This window comes from Ursus arctos, unplaced genomic scaffold (assembly GCF_023065955.2).
Source record: "Ursus arctos isolate Adak ecotype North America unplaced genomic scaffold, UrsArc2.0 scaffold_24, whole genome shotgun sequence".
Classification (NCBI taxonomy): Eukaryota; Metazoa; Chordata; class Mammalia; order Carnivora; family Ursidae; genus Ursus; species Ursus arctos.
In genome coordinates this window covers 25,314,285-25,341,139 of record NW_026622919.1, presented here as the reverse complement: position 1 = coordinate 25,341,139, position 26,855 = coordinate 25,314,285, and the positions used below count along the sequence as shown (strand labels likewise).

Below are 26,855 nucleotides of genomic sequence, written 5' to 3'. Positions count from 1 at the left end.
CTGCTCAGTGGGGTGTCTGCTTCTTCTCCCTCTGCCCCTCCCTTATGCTCTTGTGCTCTCATGCTCGCCCTCTCTCTCAAATGAATTAATAAAATCTAAAAAAAATACAGAATCTCTCTTACTGAGTTTATTCAGAAAACAAATTTCCTATCTTCTATGTGGGTAGACAGGAGGGCCACCTGGCTGCTCTGGGGATGTATCAGGGATGTTACTAACTTTTACTAGTGCAACCAACTGGGCCACCTGTATGCCCTGCTGCTGCCACTTTTTTTTTTTTTTTTTTTTTGGGGACGTAATCTCTATGCCCAATGTGGGACTTAAACTCATGAGATCAAGTGCTTCATGCTCAACCAACTGAGCCAGCCAGGCACCCCTAGTTGGTTGTCTTAATCAGGATCAAATAAGATAGTTCACATATTTACATTGGTTAATGTCTCTTAAGTTTCTGTTAATCTCTAACAGTTTTCCATTTTTTCCCCCCTTTCTGTTGAGTTTTGAAGAAACCGGACCATTTGTATTTGACAATTTTCCACATTTTGGATTGGAGGGGGGGAATCATATCCTTTGGGTATTGTTTAATATGGTCTGTCGTCTTGGGGTGCCTGGCTGGCTCAGTTGGAAAAGCATGCGACTTTTGATCTTGGGGTCATGCGTTTGAAGTCCACTCTGGGTATAGAGATTACTTAAATAAATAAATTAAAAACTTAAAAAAATATGGTCTTTCATTTCTTAAAGATATTACTTTGAAAAACAATTACATTTAATGGAACTAAAGTGAATTTGATGATAATTACTTAATATAATGCAATATTTTCCTTTCCCTACTCTGCAGAGTAAATGTGGGGATACTTAGCGTTAATAAGTCAGCCTTTTATTTGGTGGTATTATTTTTTAGACAACTACTGTTGTCAAAGTTACTAATAAAGGGCTTTTCTTTTTTTGGCTCTTGCATCTTTACTCCCAATTAGGAACAGTCTCTAGGGACTTTTTTTTTTTTTTTTTAAACTTCAGGCGCTTGCCTTTTCAAAGTATTCATTTGTTTTTCTCCAGAACAGTGGGGCAAAACAGCTCCTATAAGCCATCTGGACTTGAAACCATTTTGCTTCGTCACAAAGCTTATTCTTTGTAGATCCTGACATAAGTCTGTATTGTCTGCTGATTTTTTTTTTAAACAGTGTCTAGTTGCTCCCAGGAGAGTACTGTCTAAAGTTATGTCAATGTTGTCGTTGGCTGATTAGTAATTGAGAGGGGAAAGGGATATCTAGTGAAGGGGGGTTTATCTTTATCATACATGCTAAAAAAGCCCATGCATGGGCTCTTACCCTTCCCACCCAACACTTTTTAAAAAAAAGATGTTGAGAGAGGAGACTTAAAGACAAAGGCATAGAGGGTTGGGGGAGATGTGTACTCTACAGCGACATTCCTGAGAGATTTGACAAACTGCTTTGCAGGGGGGAGTAACCAGAATTTTCCAGGAGTTGAATGCTTTTGGAATTTGGAAAATCTGCCCCTCTCCTGCCTTGATTTTTGTTGTTGTTGTTTCAAGTTCTTGTATAAAGATTTTACTTATTTATTTGACAGAGGGAGTACAAGCAGGGGGAGTGAGAGGGAGAGGGAGAAGCAGACTCCCTGCTGAGCAGGTGGGACACCATCCCAGGACCCTGGGATCATGACCTGAGCCGAAGGCAGACGCTTAAACCGACTGAGCCACTCAGGCGCCCGTCAAATTTTTGTTTAAATTCTAATTAGTTAACATATAGTGTAATATTGTTTTCGGGAGTGCTGCCTTGATTTTGATATTGCCCTAACCCCAGCATTTGCCAAATGTAGTGGAGGGTGGCCAATTTCATAAAGTTTGCCACTGAAAAGAAGTTAAATCACATTTAATCAGTTATGAATGCCCATAGGCTTCTTATGAGCTTCAATTTTCTTTTTTTCCCCTCCTTCAAAATGTCTCTGGCTAGGGTAATGCCTCAAGGCTTATTTACTTTGCATAAAAATACTGCATTATATGCAAATTTTGGTGATAAAAGAAATTTTAGTTGGGCTGGGAGGCTTTTTTTTTTTTTTTAGATTTTACTTTATTATTTATTTGACAGAGAGAGGGAACACAAGCAGGGGGAGTGGGAGAGGAAGAAGCAGGCCTCCCGCGGAAGAGCCCGACGTGGGGCTCAAATCCAGAACTCCAGGATCACGCCCTGACCCGAAGGCAGCCGCTTAACGACTGAGCCACCCAGGCACCCCCAGGGAACTTTTTTTTTAAAGATTTTATTTGAGAGAGAGAGCACTAGCATGAGCACAAGCAGGGGAGAGGGGCAGAGGGAGAGAGAAAAGCAGACTCTCTGCTGAGCAGGGAGCCTGATGTGGGGCTCGATCCCGGGACCCTGAGAGCAGGACCTAAGCCAAAGGCAGACGCTTAACCAACTGAGCAATCCAGGCGCCCCAGGAAACTTAATTTTATCTACATTTCTTTTCCCTTCGTTCTCCACATCATCCCCAACCACCTCCCTTCTGGTAACCATCAGTTCATTCTCTGCAGTAACAAGTGTTTCTTGGTTTGCCTCTCTTTTCTTTTTCCCTTTGCTCATTATTCTGTTTCTTAAAATTCACATATGAGTAAAGTCATATGATCTTTGTCTTTCTCTGACTTACTTCGCTTAGCATTATATTCTCTGGTTCCATCCATCTTGTTGCATATGGCAAAAGTTCATTCTTTTTTATGGCTGAGTAATTTTCCATTGTATGTATGTATACCACATCTTCTTTATCCATTCATCAATCAGTGAACACTTGGGCTATTTCCATAATTTGGCTGTTGTAGATACCTACCCCTTTGTTTATCCCAGATAAGCAGTATCACCATCCCCACCGTTGGTTAAACCGGAAATCTATCATTTTTCCTTCTTTCTTCTCCCTTATATGCATTCAGTCACCAATTCTGTGTATTTTATCTCCAGTAAATTATCTTGAATTCATCCTCTCCATGCTCACTACCACTGCTTATAATCCTCTCTCATTTGGACTACTGTGGTGACCTTTGATCTCCCTTTACACACTCAGACTTCCCCAGCCCTCTCCATTGGATTTCCCATTTGATTTCAGACTGAGCTTTCCAAAGTGAGTGAACTTCAGCATCCCTGATAAGATCCAGTATCCTGCAAGGCCCTCTGTGATTTGGTCCTTGATTTTCCAGCCTCATCTCTGGCCATTCTCTCTCTCCCTTTCTTTTCTTTTTCTTTTCTCTTCTTTTCCTTTTCTTTAATTTTCTTTCCTTTCCTTTTCACTTCTCTTTTCTTCCTTCTTTCCTTTATTTCTTTTTTTAGATTTTTATTTATTTATTTGTCAGAGAGAGAGAGGGAGAGAGAGAGAGCAAAAGCAGGCAGAGGGAAAAGCAGGCTCCCTGCTGAACAAGGAGCCCGATGTAGGACTTGATCCTGGAACCCTGGGATCATGACCTGAGCTGAAGGTAGACGCTTAAATGACTGAGCTGTCCAGGTGTCCCTCTCTCACATTTTTCTCTAAGTTTGGCCATTTTGGTTGTCTTTGGTTTCTTCCAGCCCCTCTTTGCTTGATGAACTCAGGTCTCAGCTTAAATGTCTCATGAATGTCTTCCCATGGTTCTCATATCATTAGTTCTCTATTTTACACTTTTCTTTTTTTCTTTGTTTTTAATGTAATCTCATATCATTAGTTCTCTATTTTACACTTTTCTTTTTTTCTTTGTTTTTAATGTAATCTCTGTGCCAGCGTTGGGCTTGACCTCATGACCCCAATATCTAGAGTCACGTGCTCTATCGACTGAACCAGCCAGGTGCTTCCTATTTTACACTTTTCTGATAGCTTGTACCCTTTCTCCCTCTCTTTCTCCCTCTCTTTCTTTCTTTCTTTCTTTCTTTCTTTCTTTCTTTCTTTTTTTTCTTTCTGATTTTATTTATTTATGTGTCAGAGACAGAGAGTGAGCACAAGCAGGGGGAGCAGCAAGCAGAGGGAGAAGCAGGCTCCCTACTCAGGACCCTGGGATCATGACCTGAGCTGAAGGCAGACGCTTCATCCAGGCATCCCTCTTGTACTATTTCTTGTGTCACACATGATTACAGTGTGGTTGCATTGTGTGTGAACTTGAACTGTGTGATTAAAAAAAAAAAAAGATTTTATGTGTTTGAGAGAGGGAGAGGGAGAGCATGCATGGGAGAAAGCGAGATTGGGGAGAAGAGAAGAGGGGGAGGGAAAGGGAGAGAGAAAGACTTCTGTGCTGATGGGAGAGCCTAATGCAGGGGTTGTGAGATCATGACCTGAGCCAAAACCAAGAGTCAGACGCTTAACGACCGAGCCACCCAGGTGCTCCAAACTGTGTGATTTTTTTCAAAGTCTCATTTCATATTTGGATTTTAAAATGTTGACTCCTTATTGTAGAAAGTCATGCAAGAATCATGTCATGTACAAGCCTGAGACTGAGTTGTAAACCAAGGTTGTGCTGTTGCATCCCATATTGGTGTCACTTGGGTAGTAACAGAAACAACTAGCCATCTCTTCATCAGCATCACCCTCAAATTAGGTGACTACTGAATTGTGTGAGATCTTCAAAAATTCAGCTTTTGTTAGTCATCTATGTTTAATGCCTGTTTTCTTTTGCTAAATTTCAAGCAATGGAACATAGGGACCAGGGCTGTCTTGTAACCTTCCCGGCATCTTAAAATACTTAGAACAATAACTCAAGTTGTGTGTGGAGAGGATGGATGGATGAATGGAATCATATTTGCCCACTCAGTCCATTTGTGAATCAGAGGAGATATTCTCAACTTACTCTTTGGCTAATGGTTTATTCTTTACATCAGCTACTCAAATTTCAACCCTAAATTTGCTGGGCATGCCATGATCTTTATGCCTGCCTTTGCATACATTGTTACCTCTGCCTGGAATGGTTACCCCACTTCATCAGGTAAACTGTTCGTTTCAGAGTCAGCTGAAATTCAGGCCTTGCTCTCTCTCTCTCTCTCTCTCTCTCTCTTATTCTTTAATTAACATAAGCTCCACACACTCAACCTGGGGCTTGAACTCACTGCCCCATCAAGAGTCCCCCATCAATAAGTTATATGCTTTACTGACTGAGCAACCTAGGTGTCCCTGGGTTTCTCTCTCTCTCTCTTTTATAGTTTAATGTATCATTATTATTTTTTTAAAATAGGCTCCAAGCCCAGCATGGAGCCCAGTGTGGGACTTGAACTCACGACTTTGAGATCAAGACCTGGGTTGAGATCAAGAGTCAGTTACTCAACCAACTGAACCACCCAGGAGCCCCTAAGTTACTGTATTTTAATAGCAAACTTACAGGAATAGCACAGAAGACAGACAACATTAAAAACAGGTACTTACATGTGGGACAACTCAGAAAAGTGTAGTGATTGGAATCTGTTATATGATAAAATGTTATAAACACCATTTAGTTGCTGTCAATAAGAAATTTACTTGTTTTAAAAATACCCAAATGCTGTCATTGTCCAGAAAAATTTAACAGGGTTCTTTATAATTGTTATAAAGTTGAACTGCTGAAATGTGTTCACTGAAACATTTCGACTTTGGGTTTTTCTTTTTAAAAGCAGATTTAGGAGGTCTCTGAGTGGCTCAGTTGATTAAGCATCTGCCTTTAGCTCAGTCATGATCCCAGGGTCCTGGGATCAAGCCCCATGTTTAGCTCCCTGCTCAGCAGGAAGTCTGCTTCTCTCCCTAAACACCCCCCCCCCGCTTTCTGTCTGTCTCATAAATAAATAAGTAAATAAATAAATAAATAAATAAACAAACAAACTCTTTGGGGAAAAAAGCAGATTTGGTCACTTATTTCTCTATGTTTCATTTGCTCCTTATACTTGTTTCCATTATAGTACTTAGCATGTTACATTGTTAACTGTTTACTCCTTTTACTTGATGGCTGTCATGAAGTAACTGCTTGGATTGGATGGGTAGATAAAGGGTTTTAGTTTTATATTTAGTATGTTATTTAAGAGTAAATAACATTACTTAGTAGTTGTAATAAATATCTTTTTACTGCCAGCCGCTTATTCTGTACTCCTGCCAACATCTGGAGAATAGTTTTTATAAATAGGTGTGGGGCTTTATTTAAGTGTGACTTCTTTCTTTCTTTCTTTCTTTCTTTCTTTCTTTCTTTCTTTTTTAAAGATTTATTTATTATTCATTTGAGAGAGAGAGAATGAGAAGGGGGGTGGAAGGGCAGAGGGAGAGGGAGAAGCAGATTCCCTGCTGAGTTTGGGGCTCGATTCCAGGACCCCAAGATCATGACCTGAGCAGAAGGCGGACACTTAAAAGACTGAGCCACCCAGGGGCCCTGACTTTTTTTCTTTGATTAAAAAGTGACAGAATGGGATATATTCCTATTTTTATATTATCTCAGTTAGTGTGTGTAAAGTTGAAATTGCCGGAGTAGAAAGTAGACATGTCTTTCTTTCCTTCTTTCTAAAGATTTATTTATTTATTTTAGAAAGTGAGAGAGTGTATGAGCAAGTGGGGTGGGGGAGGGGTAGAGGGAGAGAATCTCAAGCAGACTCCCTGCTGATGGTGGAGCCCAGGACCCTGAGCTCATAAATCAGGAGTTGGACCTTTAACCGACTGAGCCACCAAGGTGCCCCAAGAAGATGAAAACCAGAGCCATCATGTTTGTAGTATACAGAGCTAGTAATGAGGTTCAGCAGTACTCACATGTGCTACTAACCAAAGATCTCTGAGCAGGGAAGGGAAGTGGAAAGCCTCTAGAAAGAATAACCCATGCTACCTATTCCCTCATTATCTTCTCTGTAGTGTGAGAGAGTTGGGTATAGGAAAAATAAATTCTCATTACCTCCCTTGTACTGAACCCCCAAGCCCCACCCAGAAAAAACTTTTCTACGAGGAGTCTAAATCTTTTTCTGGCAAGAGCCCCCTTTTGGCATCTAGTTGAGTTTCATGCCACCTTCTTTATTTCTATTCCAGTTTTCTATTACGTGCCATATAGAGCTTAGGCCATTTTCTCACTTTTTTTTGTATTTATCAGTGTTGTGTTTCCTGAGCTACTCTGCCCTATAGCAACTTCTGTTCCCAGGGTTATCTCCATTATCAGGGATATTTCACAAAACAATGGCACCAAACTAGCCTATTTGACAGATCTCTTTGGGGGGTAACAATTTAGAAAATTTCAGTCATTTGTTAAACTTTCTTGATTACTCTGAAGGCCCTTAAGATGTGTTCATCCTTCCAGCTTTCAGTGCCCTTTTATGATCTATTAACATGCCTTATCAGAACTGAGGAGTATTTATTTTTGTTGTGTAATAGTCATTAGCATTTTAAATGAGGGTGGCAACTGTGTGTTTCCAAACCAAGGTGTAATGCACATTTAAAACTGGGATTTTTGGAACACAGAGAATTTAAAAGATTATTTTAAGGGAAATCAGCATTTACTATTTTTATAAATGGGAGAAAATCATTCTGGATTTCTTGTAGACCTTGAAGATGCAGTGAATACGAATGCACAGTTTTGTGTTTCATGTATTTATCTTCTGGAAGAAAGGATCTATTTTCATAAGATTCTCAAAGGAATTCATGATTCCAAAAGTTTAATTTAAGATCCACTGTTTAGAATAAGAAAGGAAAAAAACATACACCATTATGAGAGATGGCAGTTTGTTTTAGAGTCTCTATGTTTATCTGTTTTAATTTGCTTGAGGGAAAGACCTGCCATTATGTATTTGCTTTGGAATATTTTCATTATTGCCAGTCCCTTCCTGTGAAGGGAAACTGCAGAAACAAGAGATTTCCATTTGCAGATAAATAGCGCTGCCAGTCCAAGAACTGTCACGTCATTTGGTGGTGGTGGTGGTGGGGGGAATCTCTTTCTTTAGCCATATTTACTTAAGGTGATAGAGTTATAAAGTCTCGGTAGTCATTATGAAATGTGAACAGGTCCGAAGCAGCAATCATCTAGGTAGGTCTGTGTGATGCTCTCCTGTGAAGTAAGCAGATAGTAGTGTAGCGACTGCTAAACTTATGGATTATTCATGCCCTTCTGTAGCCAAACTGGGTCGCTAAGAGACAAAGCGGACATGAAGCTGTGTGCTCATGATGATGTTTCTTCCGTCAGGAGTTCTGAATAGGCACAACAGTGGTAAAGTTGTTTTTTTCCAGCTTTTTTGAGAAATAATCGGTATGTAACATTGTGTAAGTTTGAAGTGTACAACGTAATGATGTGATACACGTACATATTGCAAAGTGACGACCACAGTAAGGTTAGTTAATATCATGTCACATAATTTCAGTTTTTATTTTTGTGGTGAGAACTTTAGAAATCTGTTAGTTTAGCAACTTGCAAGTGTAAATAGTACAGTGGTATTATCTGTAGTCGTCATGCTGTGCACTGTATCCCCAGAGCTTACTCATAACTGAAGTTTGTGTCATTTGGCCACTTTTACCGTTTTCCCCTATCCCCACCCCCTGTGCCTGGTAATCTGTTAGTGGTAAAGTTTTTGTTAAAAGTTTAGTAGCAGATCATTTTAAGTATTACTTGGTAAACATCTGCTGTATGTTTTTTAAAACAGCATTTTATCCATAGCACAAAAGAAACCTAAAATTTCTGGTTACTTAACCCAGATATAGCAGTTCAGTTAGCCAAGGGAGCATCATTTTCAAAGCAGGCCACAGAATAATTACGGTTTCTTATTAATTCTTAGTCTTTTCTTATATCCCCTGGCAAAATGTTGAAGTAATTTATTCAGAGTTCATCACCAACATCCTGTTATATAGCTACTGCTTTTCTGTTCAACATAACCTTTATTTTATTTTTTTTAAGATTTATTTATTTTAGAGAAGAGAGTACAAGAGTGCAGTGGGGAGGGGCAGAGTCCCAAGCCGACTCTGCACTGAGCTTGGAGCCCCACGCTGGGCTGAATCTCATAATGCTGAGATCACGACCTGAGCCAAAACCCAGAGTTGGCCGTTCAGCTGACTGCCACTGAGGCACTCCTCAACATAACCTTTGTATTTTCTGCTTGCATTCAGTTTATAGACAGTGAACACCTTTGAAAGGCAGGGATCGTGTGATATTGTCATGTTTCATGTTCCCCATGTATAGTAAATAGTAGACATTTTTTGAATGAATGAATGGATGAATGAATGAATGAATGATTTGTCAAGTTTGCCTCTTTCTAAAAAATTTGCTTTAAAGATTTCATTTATTTATTTGAGAGAGAGAGAACACATGAGCTGGGTGGAGGGGCAGAGGGAGAGGGAGAAGCAGGCTCACTGACTGAGCCACCCCGGTGCGCTGTTTGTTGTTCTTGTTTTGAGTTTTATTAGGCTCCTTGTCCAAAGTGGGGCTTGAACTCCCGACCCTGAGATCAAGACCCTGAGATCGAGAGTCGCATGCTCTACCGACTGAGCCAGCCAGTCGCCCCCAGTTTGCCTCTTTTGTATTTACTATAAGCTTTACTCCTTCTACTTACAGTTACCTTTAGATTAGTATTCTGGAAAAGTAAACAACGGCTGTTTGATGCTTCCCAGAAACCTCACAAATATGGAATATTTTCATAGAAAAGTATAGGACATGGATGCTAAATGTGGAGTTTGTGGACGGACTTGAGGGGTCTCTGAGTCTTTTTGAAAAATAGGCAGAATTCGGGTTGGGTGAGGGCATTTTTTCTGGGGAAACATGGTTCATGGATATATCAAATTACCCGATGGGTCTGTGGACCCTTGAATGATTAAGAACCAATGTTTCAGAGATTGTAGGTTTCAATCTTGCAAAGATAAGGAGAACGTTATCTAATAACACAAGGAAACCAAATGGCTCTTAAGGAAAAGTAGGTGACTATATTAGGGTGCTTTCAGTTTCTTCTGATAGAAATAATTTCAAACAAGCTTATATAAAATAGGAATATATTGGTTTATGTAACTGAAAAAAAAAAATAAAAACAACTCCAAAATGCTTGCTGCAAGAACTACTGAACCTAGAACTCAAATAGTACCTTTAATTAGGATTTTCTTCTTTCTCGCTCTTCGTTTTCCCTTATTTTGGCTTTATTTCTCAGACATGCTCTTTCCGTATGTTGGAAAAAGATGTCCATCTGCAGTTTAAGCCTGTTAAACTCTTAATGTGTGTGATTCCAGAGGAAGAGCGATAGTATTCTTTCTAGTAACTGGCTGATATCCCAGAGAAGAATGACCTGTCTGGATCAAGTCATATGCCCACCCCTAGGGAGATAGAGTTTTCACCAATGGAATTGTATGGACTAAATAGAATTAGCATGAAACTGGGGAGAAGTTCCAAAGGATGGCAGTGTGTGCAGACAAAAAGCTATGTCCACTGTAGTGACTGAAGAGTTTCAGGACAGATAAAGTAATGAACAAAAACATTTTATATTAATACATTTATATTAATATCTAAGTTTTTTTGTGAACTACTCATTTTTGTGTATGGGTTTCAGTTTTTTACTCTGAAAGTTTTTTTTCATTTGTTTATTCATTCATTTAACACATATTTGTGCCATCATCATTGCACTGAGACTACAGCAGCAAAGAAAACAAAAATCCTTTCCCGGGGCGCCTAGATGGCTTGGTCCGTTAGGTGCCCAACTCATGGTTTCAGTTCAGGTCAGGGTCTCAGGGTGGTGGGATGGAGCCCTATGTGCGGCTCCATGCCCCGCAGGGAGTGTGCTTAAGAGTCACGCTCTCCCTCTGCTCCTCCCCCTTGTGCTCTCTCCCTTTCTCTCTCTTTCTGAAATGAATAAATAAATCTTTTTTAAAAAGCCCTGCCTTCATGGAGTCTATATTCTAGTGAGGCACGGCAGATGATAAATAAAATAAATTGTTAAAATTTATAGAGTGTTAGGTGTGAGGAAGTTGTGGAGAGAAGAAAAGCAGGAAGGAAAGTAGGGAGTGGATATTGCAGTTTTAAATATCATCACAAGGAAAATCTTATTAAGAAGGTGACATTTACAGGTGCCAGGGTGGCGTAGTCCATTAAGTGTCTGCCTTCGGCTCAGGTCTTTTTTTTTTTTTAAGATTTTATTTTATTTATTTATTTATTTATTTATTTATTTGTGTGTGTGTGTGTGTGTGTGTGTGAGAGAGAGAGAGAGAGAGAGAGAACGCGCGCGCGTGTGCGCACTCAAACGGGAAGAGGCAGAGGAAGAAGCCCTATGCAGGACTCGATCAAAGGACCCTGGGATCATGACCTGAGCAAAAGGCAGCTTAACCGATGAGCTGCCCAGGCGCCCTCAGCTCGTGCCTTGATCCCAGGTGTGAGCCCCACAACACAAAGGGCTCCCTGCTCAACAGGGAGTCTGCTTCTCCCTCTGCCCACCCCCCCCATGCTTGCATGTGCGAGTGCTCTCCTCTCTTTCTGAAATAAAACCATTTTTTTTTTTAAAGGTGACATTTGAACAAAGATGTTAAGGAGGTGATGAGGAGGCAATCCATTTGGATATCTGTAAAAGAGAATTCTAGGGTGTAGGAAGCAATTGCAAAGGTTTGGAGTGTGGAAGGAACTGCAGGGGAGCTTGAGTATGTGAGGGAGGTAGGGGGAAAGGGAAGAGTAGAAGAGGATGGTGTCAAATAGGAGTACAGTAGATTGTGTTGGTCCCGGAAGGCTCTAGTAAGGACTTCGGGAGAATGTAAGCGATCAGAGGATTTTGAGCAGTGGAGTGAATTTATCTGACTTTTTTTTTTTTTTTAAGATTTTATTTATTTATTTGACACAGAGAGAGACAGCCAGCGAGAGAGGGAACACAAGCAGGGGGAGTGGGAGAGGAAGAAGCAGGCTCCCAGCAGAGCAGGGAGCCTGATGTGGTGTTTGATCCCGGGACCCTGGGATCAGGCCCTGAGCCGAAGGCAGACGCTTAACGACTGAGCCACCCAGGCGCCCTCTGACTTACTTTTTTTTTTTTTTTAAGTATTTATTTAAGTAATCTCTACACCCAGCATTGGGCTTGAACTCATGATTCCAAGATCTAGAGTCGCTTGTTCTACTGACTGAGCTAGCCAGGTGCCCCATCTGACTTTTTAAAGGGTCACTCTAACTACCGTATTGAGAATGCATTATAGGGGGAAGGGTGGAAGTTAGGAGATTAGTTAGGGGGCTGTTGTTGTTGCATTAATCCAGGCAGTAGATAATGTTGGCACAGACCAGGATGGTGGTGGAGATGATGAAAAGTGGTTGGATCTGAAGGTAGATTTGCTAATAGATTGGATATGAGGTGTTAGAGAAAGAGAAGAATCAAAGCTGACTCAAGTTTTGAGCCTGAGCAACTGACCACAGTAATTAAATGAGCAAGGTAAGACCAGGAGGAGCAAGCTTTGACATGTGAAGGTTAAGATGCTTATTAGACATTCAAATCAGCAAAGTTGTCCAGTAGGCAGTTGGACATACAAATACGGAATTCAGGTCTAGGCTAGAGACTGGACTAGAAATTTGGAGGTTGTCAGCATATAGTTAGTATTTAAAGCCATTAAACTGGATGAGATCACCAGGGAATAAGAGTAAACAATGACGGGAGAAAATTGTCCAAGTACTGAGCTTGTGAATGTGAAGAAATTGGGGAGAAGAGGAAGAACCAGCAAAGAAGACTAAGAGGCAGCCAGTAACGTAGAATGAAAACAAAGTCCTGGAAGCCACATTAAAAAAAAAAAAAGTGTTTAAGGAGTGAGTGATCAGATGTCTGATGATGCTGATAGAATAATTAAGATGAGGACTGAGACTTAATGATTAGATTTAATAATAATCTTTTTTAAAAAATTTATTTATTTATTTATTTGACAGAGAGACAGCAGGAGAGGGAACATAAGCAGGGGGAGTGGGAGAGGAAGAAGCAGGATCCCTGCGGAGCAGGGAGCCCGATGTGGGGCTCGATCCCAGGACTCTGGGATCACACCCTGAGCTGAAGGCAGACACTTAATGACTGAGCCACCCAGGCGCCCCAGATTTAGTAATAATAATAATCTTCTTGACAAAAACAGTTTTAGTAAATTGAATTTGATTGGTGGAGTTACTTCTAGTAAGTGCTCTTTTTCTCAGGAAGTAGAACTCCATAGTTCAGGTAATCTAAAAGACTGTTTATTAACCAAATAATTGTTGAACAAATATTTATTGACACGTCATCCTTCTTTAGTTCTTCATTTGTTGTACATGTTCTGCATTATGTAAAAAAACTGTCTTCAACTCAGATGAATATGCAAATATGCTAGTTAAAGGATTCATATATTTGGAATAGGTTGCTTGTATTTTCTTTGGAATGCCTATTATATGAAGTGAAACACTTCAAAAACTATTTGGTCATGTTTTTCATTCTATATTTGGAAGGTTTTATAGAGAAACTAAAAAATCAACATAAGTTCCTGATTCTTAGATCCTTCTGAGTAGTTAATGCCTACTTGTGATTCTTGATACCAGGAAACACAGGAGTTGATAATGTTGATAACATTGATAATGTTAAAAAATTTTCATTTTTCGGGGTGCCTGGGTGGCTCAGTCGTTAAGCATCTGCCTTCGGCTCAGGTCATGATCCCAGGGTCCTGGGATCAAGCCCCACATTGGGATCCCTGCTCAGCGGGAAGCCTGCTTCTCCCTCTCCCACTCTGCCTGCTTGTGTTCCCTCTCTCGCTGTATCTCTCTCTGTCAAATAAATAAAATCTTAAAAAATTTTTTTTTCATTTTTCTAATAAAAATAATACTTTTGTTTTCTATTAGAAATTCATTGAATTTGAAGACTCTCAAGAACAGGAAAAAAAGGATTTACAGACCCGAGTGGAATCTTTAGAATCTCAAACAAGACAACTTGAACTCAAAGCAAAAAACTATGCTGACCAGAGTAAGTAAAAATACTTCTCCTCATAAGTACACATTAAAGAGTGGGCTCTAATAGCACAGTGACTCATCTTGACATTTGACTGGGCTTCCACATACATGCTTGGAATTGTCACCACCCCAGACTGAAGAGTGAGACCTGGAAGCTAGGTTCAGTTCTTTTTTGTTCACGTTTTCTTGTGGTTCCGATGTCTGCAGAAATAACTAAATCCAAGATACCTTTAAGACTCTTTTCTTCAGGGATGCCTGGGTGACTCAGTCAGTTAGGCGTCTGCCTTTGGCTTGGGTCATGGTCCCGGGGTCCTGGGATCAAGTCCCGAGTTAGGCTCCTTGTTTGACGGGGAGCCTGCTTTTCCCTCCCCCTGCTTGTGCACTCCCCCCCACCCCATCCCCCTCTCTCTCCCTCTCTCACAGACAAATAAATAAATAAAAAATCTTAAAAAAAAAAAAAAAGAAAAAGACTCTTCGTCAGTTTAGCTCTCAGCTTTTGTGGTTAACATTATACTGTATCCATTATGCAGGATTCTGGGGTGTATACATGTGGATCGTTTCTTCTGATTTTGATCCACTACACACAGTTCCTTTGCTTTCTGTATTGCTTTGAAATTTACAAATGTGACAAAAACTCTAGCTCTGAAATACGTATAAAAAAAATTACCAAGGGGCGCCTGGGTGGCTCAGTCGTTGAGCGTCTGCCTTCGGCTCAGGGCGTGATCCCGGGATCCTGGAATCGAGCCCCATGTCGGGCTCCTCCGCTGGGAGCCTGCTTCTTCCTCTCCCACTCTCCCTGCTTGTGTTCCCTCCCTCACTGGCTGACTCTCTCTCTGTCAATAAATAAATAAAATCTTTAAAAAAAAAAATTACTGAATTCCTGGGACACCTGGCTGGCTCAGTTGGTAGAGTATGTGACTCGATCTCGGGTTTGTAAGTTCAAGCCCTATGTTGGGCACAGAGTTTACTTAAAAAAAAAAATTACTGAATTCTCTTTTTCATTCTTTTCTAGTGGAAAACTGCAGGAGTGTAGGGTAACAGAATATCATTTTTCAGAATTATTTCATTTTTAATAAAATTTCATCTTATTCTTAATTTAAAAATAACTGTTGTTTCAAACTCCAAGGATGATTTCTCTTTTTGGCTAATGAATTGGACCTAATTAAGTCAAAATTAGAAAATAAATGGGGAGAAACTTCATAGCCTGTTTTCGTGTTTGATTTGGGCTGGCTGAGAGCTCTTCAGTTTTCCCCCACAGCACTGTCTGTAAACTTTCAGAATCCTTGGGAGCAGGAGGTGACCAGCAAGCGTCCTGCATCAACCATTAAGGCTACATAGTGACACCTGCTGTTAAAGATAGGAATTCATGGTTGATAACCTTCACTCACTACCAGGCTGAGTGTATGATAACTGACTTCTCCCTCGGGTACTCTGGAATGGCCTAATAGAGCTAACGCTCGAATCACTGGGAATCTGGAGTTCAAGCATTATAGAATTCAAGGAAAGTTCACATAGCTATTAAGCAGATGTCATGGAAGGGAGCCAGTGGATGTTTGGTAACAGAAGCCAACTACAGTGAAACAGAATGAGCCACATATCCTGTCTTTGTACTTTTAAGTTTGTAGATACTTAGAGTGCTCTAGCCTTCCTTTGTTCACATTGAATATATCGAATGATTTCTGTGATTCTGCTATAGAAATTTAAGATCTTAGAGAGCTGGATGATGGACTGCACAGTGCAAACACTAACAAATACACTACTGGAGTCACAGTGCTGTGAGTACCACTCACCTAGAGAAACAGTCTTGTGGCATTTGCTAGCTTTTGGTACATTTCAAGAGTTGAGCATTCTCTATTCAAAGAAGAAAAATAGCTATTGGAGATAATATTTTAATTCTAACTAGATTGTGTTTTCATATCAGAGATTGTATAGTATTTTAGAACCAGACACTAAAGGCACAGTTCGCAGAACCAACCTCATTGTTTTACTTTGTTGTATTTTCCTTTTGATTCCTGAAGAGTACCAAGTTTTGGATAAGGACATTTTCTTTTAACTTAGAAGGGAACTTCTTGGCTAGAATCCTTTTATACACGAAGTAATCTGTTTCAGTGATAAGGGAGATATTATAGGACAAATTTACCTGAAACCATCTTTCTCACATTCAAAGGAGATACTGTTGGGGCACCTTGGGTGGCTCAGTTGGTTAAGTGTCTGACTTTTTTTTTTTTTTTTAAGATTTTATTTATTTGAGAGAGAGATTGAGAACACGAGTGGGGGGAGGGGCAGCGGGAGAAGCAGACTCCCTCCTAAGCGGGGAGCCCAATGCGGGGTTCAGTCCCGGGACTCCAGGATCATGACCTGAGCCAAAGGCAGACGCTTAACTGACTAAGCCACCCAGGCACCCAGAAGCGTCCAACTCTTGATTTTGGCTCAGGTCATGATTTCAGGGGTGTGAGATCGAGCCCTGAATTGGGCTCCACACTCAGTGAGGAGTCTGCTTGAGATTCTCTATTTCCTTCTGCCCCTCCCCCTGCTCATGCTGCCTCTCTCTTAAATAAATAAATAAACAAACAAATAAAATCTTCAAAGGAGATACTGCTACTTTTTCCACAAAAGTCACTAAATGGAATGAATTGCTATTTTTATTTTTTCACATACACTTTATCCCTTTTATTACTAAAATTTAAAAAACCTGCTTCCTGTTCCTTTCTGGTAAACGTAAACAAAATAAAGTAGGCTTTTAATTAAGATTTGCTACCCAGACTAGTGAGTCATATATCCAGCTTTTTGGAATTGTTACTCTTTGTGGTATCTGTCCTCTCATTTCTCTCTCAAAAGTACTGATTACTAGTGTTTTCCATCTTAATTTAAAGTAATTTTAAAAAAATAAAATACCATTTAAAAATGATTTCTAATTCTCTAGGCAAGAGATGAGGAAATTCTTCAAGTAGGTATGGTCTTTGAGCTAAATTTAATCTGAAAACTTTATTTTTGTTTTTAATATAATATCCCACCAAGAATTTCTCTCCCTGGGAGTTTGCCATCCTATTTTGAAATAAATCTTGGTGTCTAAATAACAGTTAAAAAACTTAAAACTGTGGTTATTCAAAATTGACCATTCAGACGCACAAAACTCTAACACTGAATCGCTTGGTCGAAGAGCTGAGGCCGTAGAGAGTCTTCTTGCATTAATGCTCTGGAACTTACTCCCTTTTCCTTTGATGCCTTAGTCTTTTTCAGTCTTCCATCTAATTGCTTTCCACTCTCTTCCTTCTGTTTTTCTTTAACCCTTAACTGGGTATAATGTGAAATCTAACTATCTTAAAATTTTCTTCAAGTCTTTATTTTACCACATTTAAACATGTGAAAAAAATGTGTGCGGGGGAGAAATGTTTGACTATTTTTTCATTTTACCTTCTTAGTTTTCCCTCCCTCAAATCTCTTAATATGAGTCAAAGCTCCCTATTTTTAAAAAAGGTGGAGGTAGGAGGTATCACCAATGCCTTATCCTTTTGGAAAACCAGGACTGGGAATATGTTTTTTAAAAGATGAAAAGAAATGTAAATAGGTTATGTCAGAGTATGTGGATTCTTTTTTATATGATAAGCAACAGAATATCTGGACTATTTAATTTAAATTCTAATAGGTTTTTAAAAAAGAATATATTGTGATTTTTTGTTAAAGTTACTGTAATGTGACATCTATTTTTATTTTCATTGTCTTAAACTTTTAAAATGTTTCGAATGCTTTTTGGTGTTCCTGACATCTGTTTTTAAATAAACACTTCTTTTAGGCCATGAAAATTACCGATAATGATATTTATAACATAGGAGGGATGGGTGCAATTTTTTCTGTTTAGTGCCATTTTTTGAGTGCAGTGTGATAACAGTATCTTGTCCAGTTTCCATGTTTATATTCATAGGTTAGAGTCTTTAATTTTAAAGACTGTCTGTCAATTCCAATTGGTATGTTTTAGGGCACATATCCTCTTTAAAAAGTAGCCACAGTAAAAGTCTAAGTTCTGCTTTGAAGACGACTTCCTATGTTAAAAAGGGAAATTTTGGTTGTAGTTAACTTGCTATTTGAGAAGCAAGAAAACGTCAAGAAATAGGAACTGAATTAAGGACATAGTTTATAGCTTTTGATAGTTTGGAAACATCACGTTGTGATATGATTTCACAATATTGAGAAGTTGAGTCCATAAAAATTTTGTTAACAGTTTTGTGGTCATGTTTGATTTCGGAGGTTTCTAGTTGCTCTCTTTTCAAAATTTGAACTATGTAGGATTTTTTTTTTTCCAACATGAATAAAGGATTTTTAAAAATGCCGTATTATGTGATCTCTTATCTAGGAGTAACAATAGCTCTTCTTCGTTGTTAATATCTTGTGAGCCTTAAGGCAGAATCAGAAACATACATGGAGTGGAAAAACAAAATTGTGGATTGAGAAAGTCCTGTTGGTTCTTGACAACTATGGAAGGAGTCTGTAATCAACCTTGCTATTCATGATGTGGCAGTAATGGGTCTTTGTCACAAAATATATTCATTAGTTCTTTTGTATATTGAGTATTTCTCTCTTGTAAGCCAAATACTATCTTAAATGAGTCAAATAAATAAAGACATTTTAATACAATTAAAAATATTATACTACTCTATGCCTAGCATTTAGCTTGGTACAGAAGAATATGTTTGTAGTACAAAAGAATATAGTATGGTCATTGCAGCCAAACAAATCAGTATTGTGGGGGAGAAGGTTGTGTATGACCTTCTAGTCTTTTTCCATATATACTATGTTTTTATATCACTGCAGTTAGAGTGTACATATAATTTTGTATATTTTCTTTAACACTATTTCTCTTTTATAATCTTTTTTTTTTTAATGTCTGCCTATACATACCATCTAGAAGCTATGCCAGCTATTATCAGTTCTTATTTTCTCTGGGGTGCATTTTCTCTGGGGTGCATTTTCTCCTTTATTCTAATGAGAATTATTTAATGGCCAGTTTGTTTTTTTACCTTGGCTACTTGAAACTCAGAACGAATTTAGAAGTGCAAGCTTACGGACTGGTTTGGACCTTACCGGTTGGCATATTTAAATTGTTGTCTTCTTGATCTGTATTTTATACATATATAATGAATTGTTACATTCTGATAAGCTATCATCCCAAATCCTTTATAGAATGAAGGAATGAATTACGTAAGAATAAATATAGGTAAATTAAAAAAACTAAACTTCTGTTGGTTAGTTGGACATTTTTTCCAGTGTAGTGAATCATATTGCAGTGAATATTTTTTCAAACCTATAGATTTCTCTATATTTTGATAATTTTCTTAGAATGTATTTAAGGAAGTAGGGCAAGGAAGATGAATATTTTAGTGGTTCTTGGTTTATAATAGTGTTTGGTCATTTTTAATGTGAACAGAATTAGAGAAGTATGGTTTAGTAGCATATTTCATTTTGTTTGTCATAACTTATGAATTTGAATCATTATTTGCAAAGTATTAGCACATGGAGCTGATATAGAAACATTTATTATTTGATTCTTAGGAAAACTATTTCCCTCAAGCTCTTTGAATTTATAACAGGTAACTTTTCCCTTGAATTGTGGAGATGATGGCAATGATTTTAAGCTACTTAAGGGCTCTTCTGAATCTGGTCTTCCTTCCTTTGAATGAAAATTCCTTTTTTAAATTAAATGGAAAAATGATTTTGACAGCTGATGACATTGTAGTAGAGATTTATTCTGACCTTTTGCTCTTTCCATCCCCCATATAACATTCATTTGCTTTTTAAATTTGCTATGAAGATCTTAGTCTAATAAAATAACTTGAAGTCTTTACCTTGAAACATGTATTATTTTTGGAAGGAAAACACTTCTGATTTCTTGGTCATAAGAATGAGCATATTGCTAGATGGAAAGCACAGGGAGGTAGTATAATCGTTAACATTTTTAAAAATTTTATTTTAAAGAAATAAAGGGATTAGAGCAGACCTCCATTTTGGGGATCATTTATAAGCAAGGTCTGTCTGTTAGTGATGAATTGAAATGTTCGCAACAAAGAGGAAAAATAAACCATTTTTAAGGTACCAGGTATAGATAGACTCATGCCAAAGTTAATAGTTGGGCCTAAATATTTTCTGACACTGTTTTTCCAGTCACTTAAAAAAAATACCTTCAGGTCGATAAAATGCTTTATCAGCCCCTTTACTGTGCTTTGTGATTGGCAATAAATATTAATATTCTGAAAAATTGAATAATATTGCAGTAGGTCACTTTTTCCATTTTAATGTTTTCTTGTCAATAGACCCTTCTACATTATTTTTAGAGTGATTAAAGTAGAAAACTGATGATCTGTATTTTTGTTGAAAGCATATTTTTAATAAGGCAACTTTAGGAGTTTCATATATCTCCTGACTTAGAAAAAAGGACAGAATGAGGGGCACCTTGCTGTCTTAGTTGGTAGAATGTGCAACCCTTCATCTCAAGGTTGTGAGTTCAAGCCCCACATTGAGCATAGAGCTTACTTTAAAAAAAAATTACAAAACGAAATTCATTATATAGAAAGTTATTTTAAAAAATGGTTACTTTTTTAGTCCATTTAACTTGAATTCTTTGCCATATTAAGAACATCATGTATATTTAATAAACTTTATACAAGGGTTTCTTTTTTTTTTTGGAGCTTATTTTTAGAGGGAAGGCTGAAAATTAAGCACAAGATAATTTATGCAAACACTAACATTTTATTCTGCTTCATTAGGTACTATATGTGGTCTTCAGATGTGTTTCATGTCTCATTATCTGTATTTGGACTCTCTCATTTCTGTAGTCTAGTGTTGTCTATTGAGAACCTTAAGGTTGTAGTTTATAATTAATTTTATCTAGAACTAAAGTTTCATAGAAAATTAATTTTATTAGTAAGAGTGAAGGGATATGGTGGTTTAGCTTAGAGAACAGAATAAAAATGAATGATTTGATTACTTCAGCATATAAAGGGATAGGTAAAGAAGATGTCAAGTTGTTTTTCTGTAATTTTGGCAGATTAAATTAGAGAAAATGTTATCTGTTGATTTTGGTTGATTATGGGGAAGTATATCTTGACCGTGAAGGTGATACATAGGACTGTGTACTGGGGAAAGCATGGACTCTCCCCACATAGAGACTTCAGGTAGAAGAGTAGTCAACTTTCTGATGTGGACGGCTTAGGTAACATCTTCAAGACAAGAGACTAGGTCAGATCTCTACCACAGAGATTCTTTGAAGTTATTCTTACTCTGTTTTCAGGATATGATCATCAATTCATGAGAATGCTTTAGCATTTCACATTGTGTTGTTGATTAATAACATCTATCTGTCTGAAAATCTTTTGAACTTTAGAGACATGGTGCATGACTTAGTTGGCAGCGGAGAGGCTTTTATTACTGTTTCGATGTGGTTGTCTGAGATTTGTTTGCTGTTAAGTCAGCATTTGATTCTTGCTTACCTGTTGAGACTTTGGATACTCAATTGTTCAAGGAGAGGCTTCCGAAAGACCAATGCCAATCTTCTGAGGCCAAATAACTATTGGATTATCTGCCTTCCATGAATAGTAAGAACTGATGATTCCTTTTGAGAAGGCAAATAATGAGTTGGACACGGCATTCTAGCAGGTGTGTTTCTCTTTCTTCCCCCCATAGGCCTATCAGCAGTCTGATGGGGCAGAAGACAACAGAGATGGAAGGTGTTCCAAACTTGGCACAGGCCATCAATCTAAGGAGGTAAGCTCTGATTTTGAGCAGGCCGAGCAGGTGGCTCTTCCTGCCTTAATCATGTCGTCTTGCTCTTTGGAAAGATGGACAGAAAGAGCATTTAATATGAGGCTGAATAATCTCTATTAGCTATTAAAAGGGGGAAATTTTGGATTAGTCTTTTGATTCTTCTTTTCTCTTGCCCTCTCCCCCCCTTTTCTTTTTAGATGCCCTCATCTGTTTGATTTTTTTTTCTTCAGAATATTAGCAGTTTTTTTTTTTAAGAATGGCAGATTCATTTATTTGTTGTTTTGGTATAGGGAAGGATGAGCAGAATCTTGTTTATTTCCAGTTAATCTCAGGTTGTGGCAAGTTTGATGAGTAAAATGATAAAGTTTTAGGATTTTTCCTCAGATCATTTTTACATTTGGTTTCACATCGGAACTCTTAAACAAGAAATGATCTTTTAATACACTCTACATATAGTGCAACAATAATAGGCATAGGTTAACTTTTTGGTACTTGAGGCTTTTGCGGATGTCTGCTGTCCTTGTCCAGTTGGGCCTTTCTTTCCTGCTTTTCCCTGTCCCTTCAACTTCCCTTTTCTTTTCCCTTTACCGATTACTTAGTGGCATACATGACTTGGAAGAGATGGCTCTTCCCAGCATTTAAAAGTACTTCTCTGTTAAACACTATTTTATCTCATGTGACTTAGGCCTTGAGAAAGCGGGAGTCCACATCTGTGTTGTGCTGAGTATTGTAAGTATTTTCAGAAAAGTGAGAGGTTCTGAATTTGTTACATGATTTTGGTGGTTAACTTACACACCTAAAAAGATAATACTAATATTTTGAATCACAGTAGAGGTAAAGGAAACATGAAATACAATTATAGATAGTTTCTATCAAGGTACTTGCTGGAGGTTTTATATTGAAGAAAATCATTGCCAGAAAAACATTCAGAAAATCGTCCAGAATAACAAATTCATAAACTGTTTAAAATCACCATGGGGTAACATGCCTTCGATGATTTAGAATGCCTTTTAAGAGGATTCAATGCGCGTTTATAAGCTAATATATGAGTTAAAGTAACTCTAGTTGCGGTAGCAGCCGTGCCACAAAATACATATATAATGACTCAAATGTGATATGTTATTTCTTGCTCATGTAAAAATTAAAATGAATGTTTCCAGTAGGTGGGTAGCTCCTTTGGAGATGCAGGCTTTTTACAACTTCTGGCTCCAGGTTCATCATACTCACCTACGCTAAGGTAGAGGGGAGGAGAAAGGGAGTGGACAGTTGTGTGTGGAAGGTTTTTATTGGGCCAGGCCTTAGGAGTGGTACACACAGCTTTTGTCTCTACTTCAGTGGCCATAACTCAATCAGAAACGAACTATAGAGGCTGCGGTATGCCATCTAGCAATGTGTCTAAGAAAAAGAGGAAATTGCTTGGTTAATATCTGGCTAGTCTTTGCTTTAGCTTAAGAGCTTTAGTAGATGTTACATGATTTTGCTCAAGTGTTGAGGCAAGGGAGTGAATGTACCTAAAGCTTAGCGATCATCTGCCTGTTGTTCCGACTTGTGAACTATCTGAGGAAGAAAAAACGGCAAATTCGAATGAAAAGATAGCATTTCTAATTTGTGCTCTTATATAATCTCATTTTTAAATAACTTCAAGGTTACTCTGGCTATTATCACTTTAAAACTCTTCACTGCATATTCATTTATTCAACAAACATTTACTAAGTATTGAGATTTTCTTTTGTTCTCTTACCATTTGATGTCTCTTCCTTTAAAAGATAGGTTACTATTAAATTAAGGTGTAATTTTCTGATGCTTATATTAGGGATAGGTTTTGAATGACATCTTTTAAAAATATATATAACTTACATTGCATCTGGCTGGCTCAGCTGGTAGAGCTTGTGACTCCTAATCTTAGGGTCGTGAGTTCAAGAGCCTACTTAAAATAAAAAAATAAATATAATTCATATACTGTAAAATCCACCATTTTAGAGTATACAGATCAGTGGTTTTTTAGTATATTCACAAGGTTGTACAACCATCACAACAGTCTTAATTCCAGATCACTCTCACCACTCCAAATAGAAACCCATACCTGTTAACGGTCACTCCCCATTCCCTGCTTCCCCCTAGTCCCTGGCAATCACTGATCTATTTTCTGTTTCTCCGGATTTGTCTATCCTGGACATTTCATATAAATGGAATCATACAATATGTGATCTTCTGTGACTGGCTTCTTTCACTTAGCATAAGTTCTTTCCTGTTGTAGTATGTATCAGCAGTACTTCGTTCCTTTTTAGGGCTGAGTAATATTCCATTGTATGGACATTGTATGGCATTTTGTGTACCCCTCCTTCCCCCCCGCCTTTTATTGCCTATATATTGCTGGTCTGAGAACCAGAGAAAAAAACCGAACTTTAACTTATTTATAACTATTTGAAAGCCCATGTAGTTTTGCAGAGTTGAGTATAATGAACAACCCCTTTGGGATGATATCCCTTGGATATCATGGGTGTCCTGGCTTTTTTAATTTCCAGTTCATAAGTGGTAAAGTAGTAACTTAGTGTTTGAACCATCTTTGTAATGCTGTGGTTGTCTACTAGTAATAGGTAATATATTTTAGTGTTCTTATTTTGATTTATATAGTTAGTTATCAATGATACATCTGGATATGACAATACAAAATAACAAGTTTTCTGTTTAATTTTGATGGGATGCAGTAATAAATCATTTAAGGGCTTCAAGTAAATAGACTGAGGTCAGTAGGCTCTAATTTATTCTTACACTGGGGTGTAGAGGAAGATGAAAATGGAGAATACTTAGGCTAGAGGAACTGATTATCATTTCTACAGGTTTAAATCTAATTTATGTAGACATTTTAACCATGAGCTAATTTGTCTGCATTTACTTTATTTTTTATTTTTTTTTTTTTTAAAGATTTTATTTTTTTTTATTTATTTGACAGAGATAGAGACAGCCAGTGAGAGAGGGAACACAAGCAGGGGGAGTGGGAGAGGAAGAAGCAGGCTCATAGCAGAGGAGCCTGATGTGGGGCTCGATCCCATAACGCCGGTATCACGCCCTGAGCCGAAGGCAGACGCTTAACCGCTGTGCCACCCAGGCGCCCCTGCATTTACTTTAAAATTAAAGGTGGAGGGGCGCCTGGGTAGCGCAGTCATTAAGCGTCTGCCTTCAGCTCAGGGCGTGATCCCGGCATTCTGGGATCGAGCCCCACATCAGGCTCCTCTGCTGGGAGCCTGCTACTCCCTCTCCCACTCCCCCTGCTTGTGTTCCCTCTCTCACTGGCTGTCTCTCTGTCAAATAAATAAATAAAATCTTTAAAAAAAATGAAATAAAAATAAAAAAAAAATAAAATTCAAGGTGGATAGGAGTGCCTGGCTGCCTCATTCGGAAGAGCATGCAGCTCTTGATCTCAGGGTCCTGAGTTTGAGCCTCATGTTGTGTGTAGAGATAACTTAAATATTTTAAAAAACAAAACAAAATTCGAGGTGAATAGAATGTTTTAGTATCTATGACTGATAAATTATGAGAGAACACCCAGTGTTGATTATTGAAAATAGTCCCTAAGATCATATGAACAAAGCAATAGAAAATATTTTAAGAAGGTGATTAGTATAAAGGTGTTAAAACTTCCTTTTTAGAAGGAAGTCAATTTCTAATTTATTGGTTAGGTTTTGCTAACAAGATACATGTGTTTATATGCTGCAAATCTTATCTTGCCCCTGGAAACTTAGCAATGGGCATGAGGAGTTGAATCCATTATAAATTTTGGAGAAAAATTTTTTGCCACCCGGATTTTATGTGTAAATGCACTGTATTATTCTAGAAAGACTTCTGGACTTGATCATAGAGCGCTTTAGTAAAGGTAGAAAATATTTCTTGTCCCAAATTTTATTTTGTACACTCATGAGATACATTCTCAGGTTAGTGAATTTTATCATACTATAAAGTAATTTTAAGAATTATCTTCTTTAGTGGTGTAAAATAATGAAAATGAATGTGGGAAAAAACTGTTATGTCTCACTTTTATAAAATAGCATATTGTCCTGGGAAGTGCCTTACACAAAGTTATATTACTGATTGTTTATTAGTTTTCAGATTTTCAGTTTTCTTTTCTGTATTGGTATTTCTTTCTGAATTGCCAGCCTTTATAATTTGATTTAAAACATGTGGCACTAAAGGGAATATTTGGGGCACCTTGGCTGTCTCAGATGGAAGTGCATGTGACTCTTGATCGTGGGATTGTTAGTTTGAGCCCCACATTGGGTGTAAAGATTACTTAAATAAATACTTAAAAAAAAAAAAAAACCGAAAGGGAATATTTGTATTGGAGGCATATAGAATGGGAAATGGTCTAACTGTAGAGATTTTGGTCTTAAATAGGTGGAAGAAGAGTGGATTTCAGTTTTGTCTTTTTGTGAATGATACCACCTCAGACCATTTTCCAGTATTGTTAGGGCTGTTGGTGTATTTGTGAAAACTTAAAGACTGTCATTTATTTTTAAGGGGTTGAAGGTTTTATTGGGGTCTTAGAAAGCATGGTTATAGATCAGAAATAAAATCAGAATACAATAATGATGCACCAGACTAATAAAAAATAGAGGGTGCAATAAATTGCAGTCTATCAGTGCTGTCAATTTATATTTTGAGATGAATGTGTTCTGCTTGTAGTCTGGATCTTTTGCTGAAAAAATAAAACTGGTAGTCTTAAATAGTGTAACAGGTAAAATACATATTTATATAAAAAGCAAAGACAGGGTTAAGCATACTTGTCATTTATTTTGCATTGAACATAGTGGAAAGGGGCTCCCAAGTGGCTCAGTTGGTTAACCTTACCTTCGGCTAAGGTCATGATCCCAGGGTCCTGAGATCGAGCCGGTGTTGGGCTCCCTGCTCAGCGGGGAGTCTGCTTCTCCCTCCTCCTTCTCCCTGCCCCTCCACTCATGCTCTCACTTTCTCAATTAAAAAAAAAAAGAAAACAGTGGAAAGGTGGAAATCATCTGTCAGAATACAAGTCTGTAATATGCAGCAATACTCACTGGAAATATCGTACAGTACCACTTTTTGTGGATTAAGAAAATTAACTTTTGTGTTTAGAAGAGATGGTAAACATTTAGGCTTATAATTTTAAGATCGTTGCTCCTAGGAAAATAATAGATAGGAATAAACTGTGGCACATCTCTACAATGTAATATTATTTGGTGCTAAAAATAAATGAGCTATCAAGCCATGAAAAGACACAGAGGAACCCCAAATGCAT

The 26,855-nt window shown here is 38.0% G+C and overlaps 1 protein-coding gene across 7 annotated transcripts in view; it reads left to right on the top strand.

The window, feature by feature from the left end:
• Positions 1 to 26,855, top strand: part of SPAG9 (sperm associated antigen 9) — a 135,903-nt gene that overhangs the window by 21,053 nt on the left and 87,995 nt on the right. For 6 of the 7 annotated variants that reach the window (XM_048224077.2, XM_048224074.2, XM_057318292.1 and 3 more), the window contains exon 2: positions 13,724 to 13,844. In XM_048224077.2, coding sequence (XP_048080034.1) covers positions 13,724 to 13,844 — 121 coding nt within the window. Of the gene's footprint in view, positions 1 to 13,723; positions 13,845 to 21,567; positions 21,587 to 26,855 lie in introns of those variants that run through there. The other variant, XM_057318293.1, reaches the window with a different exon arrangement.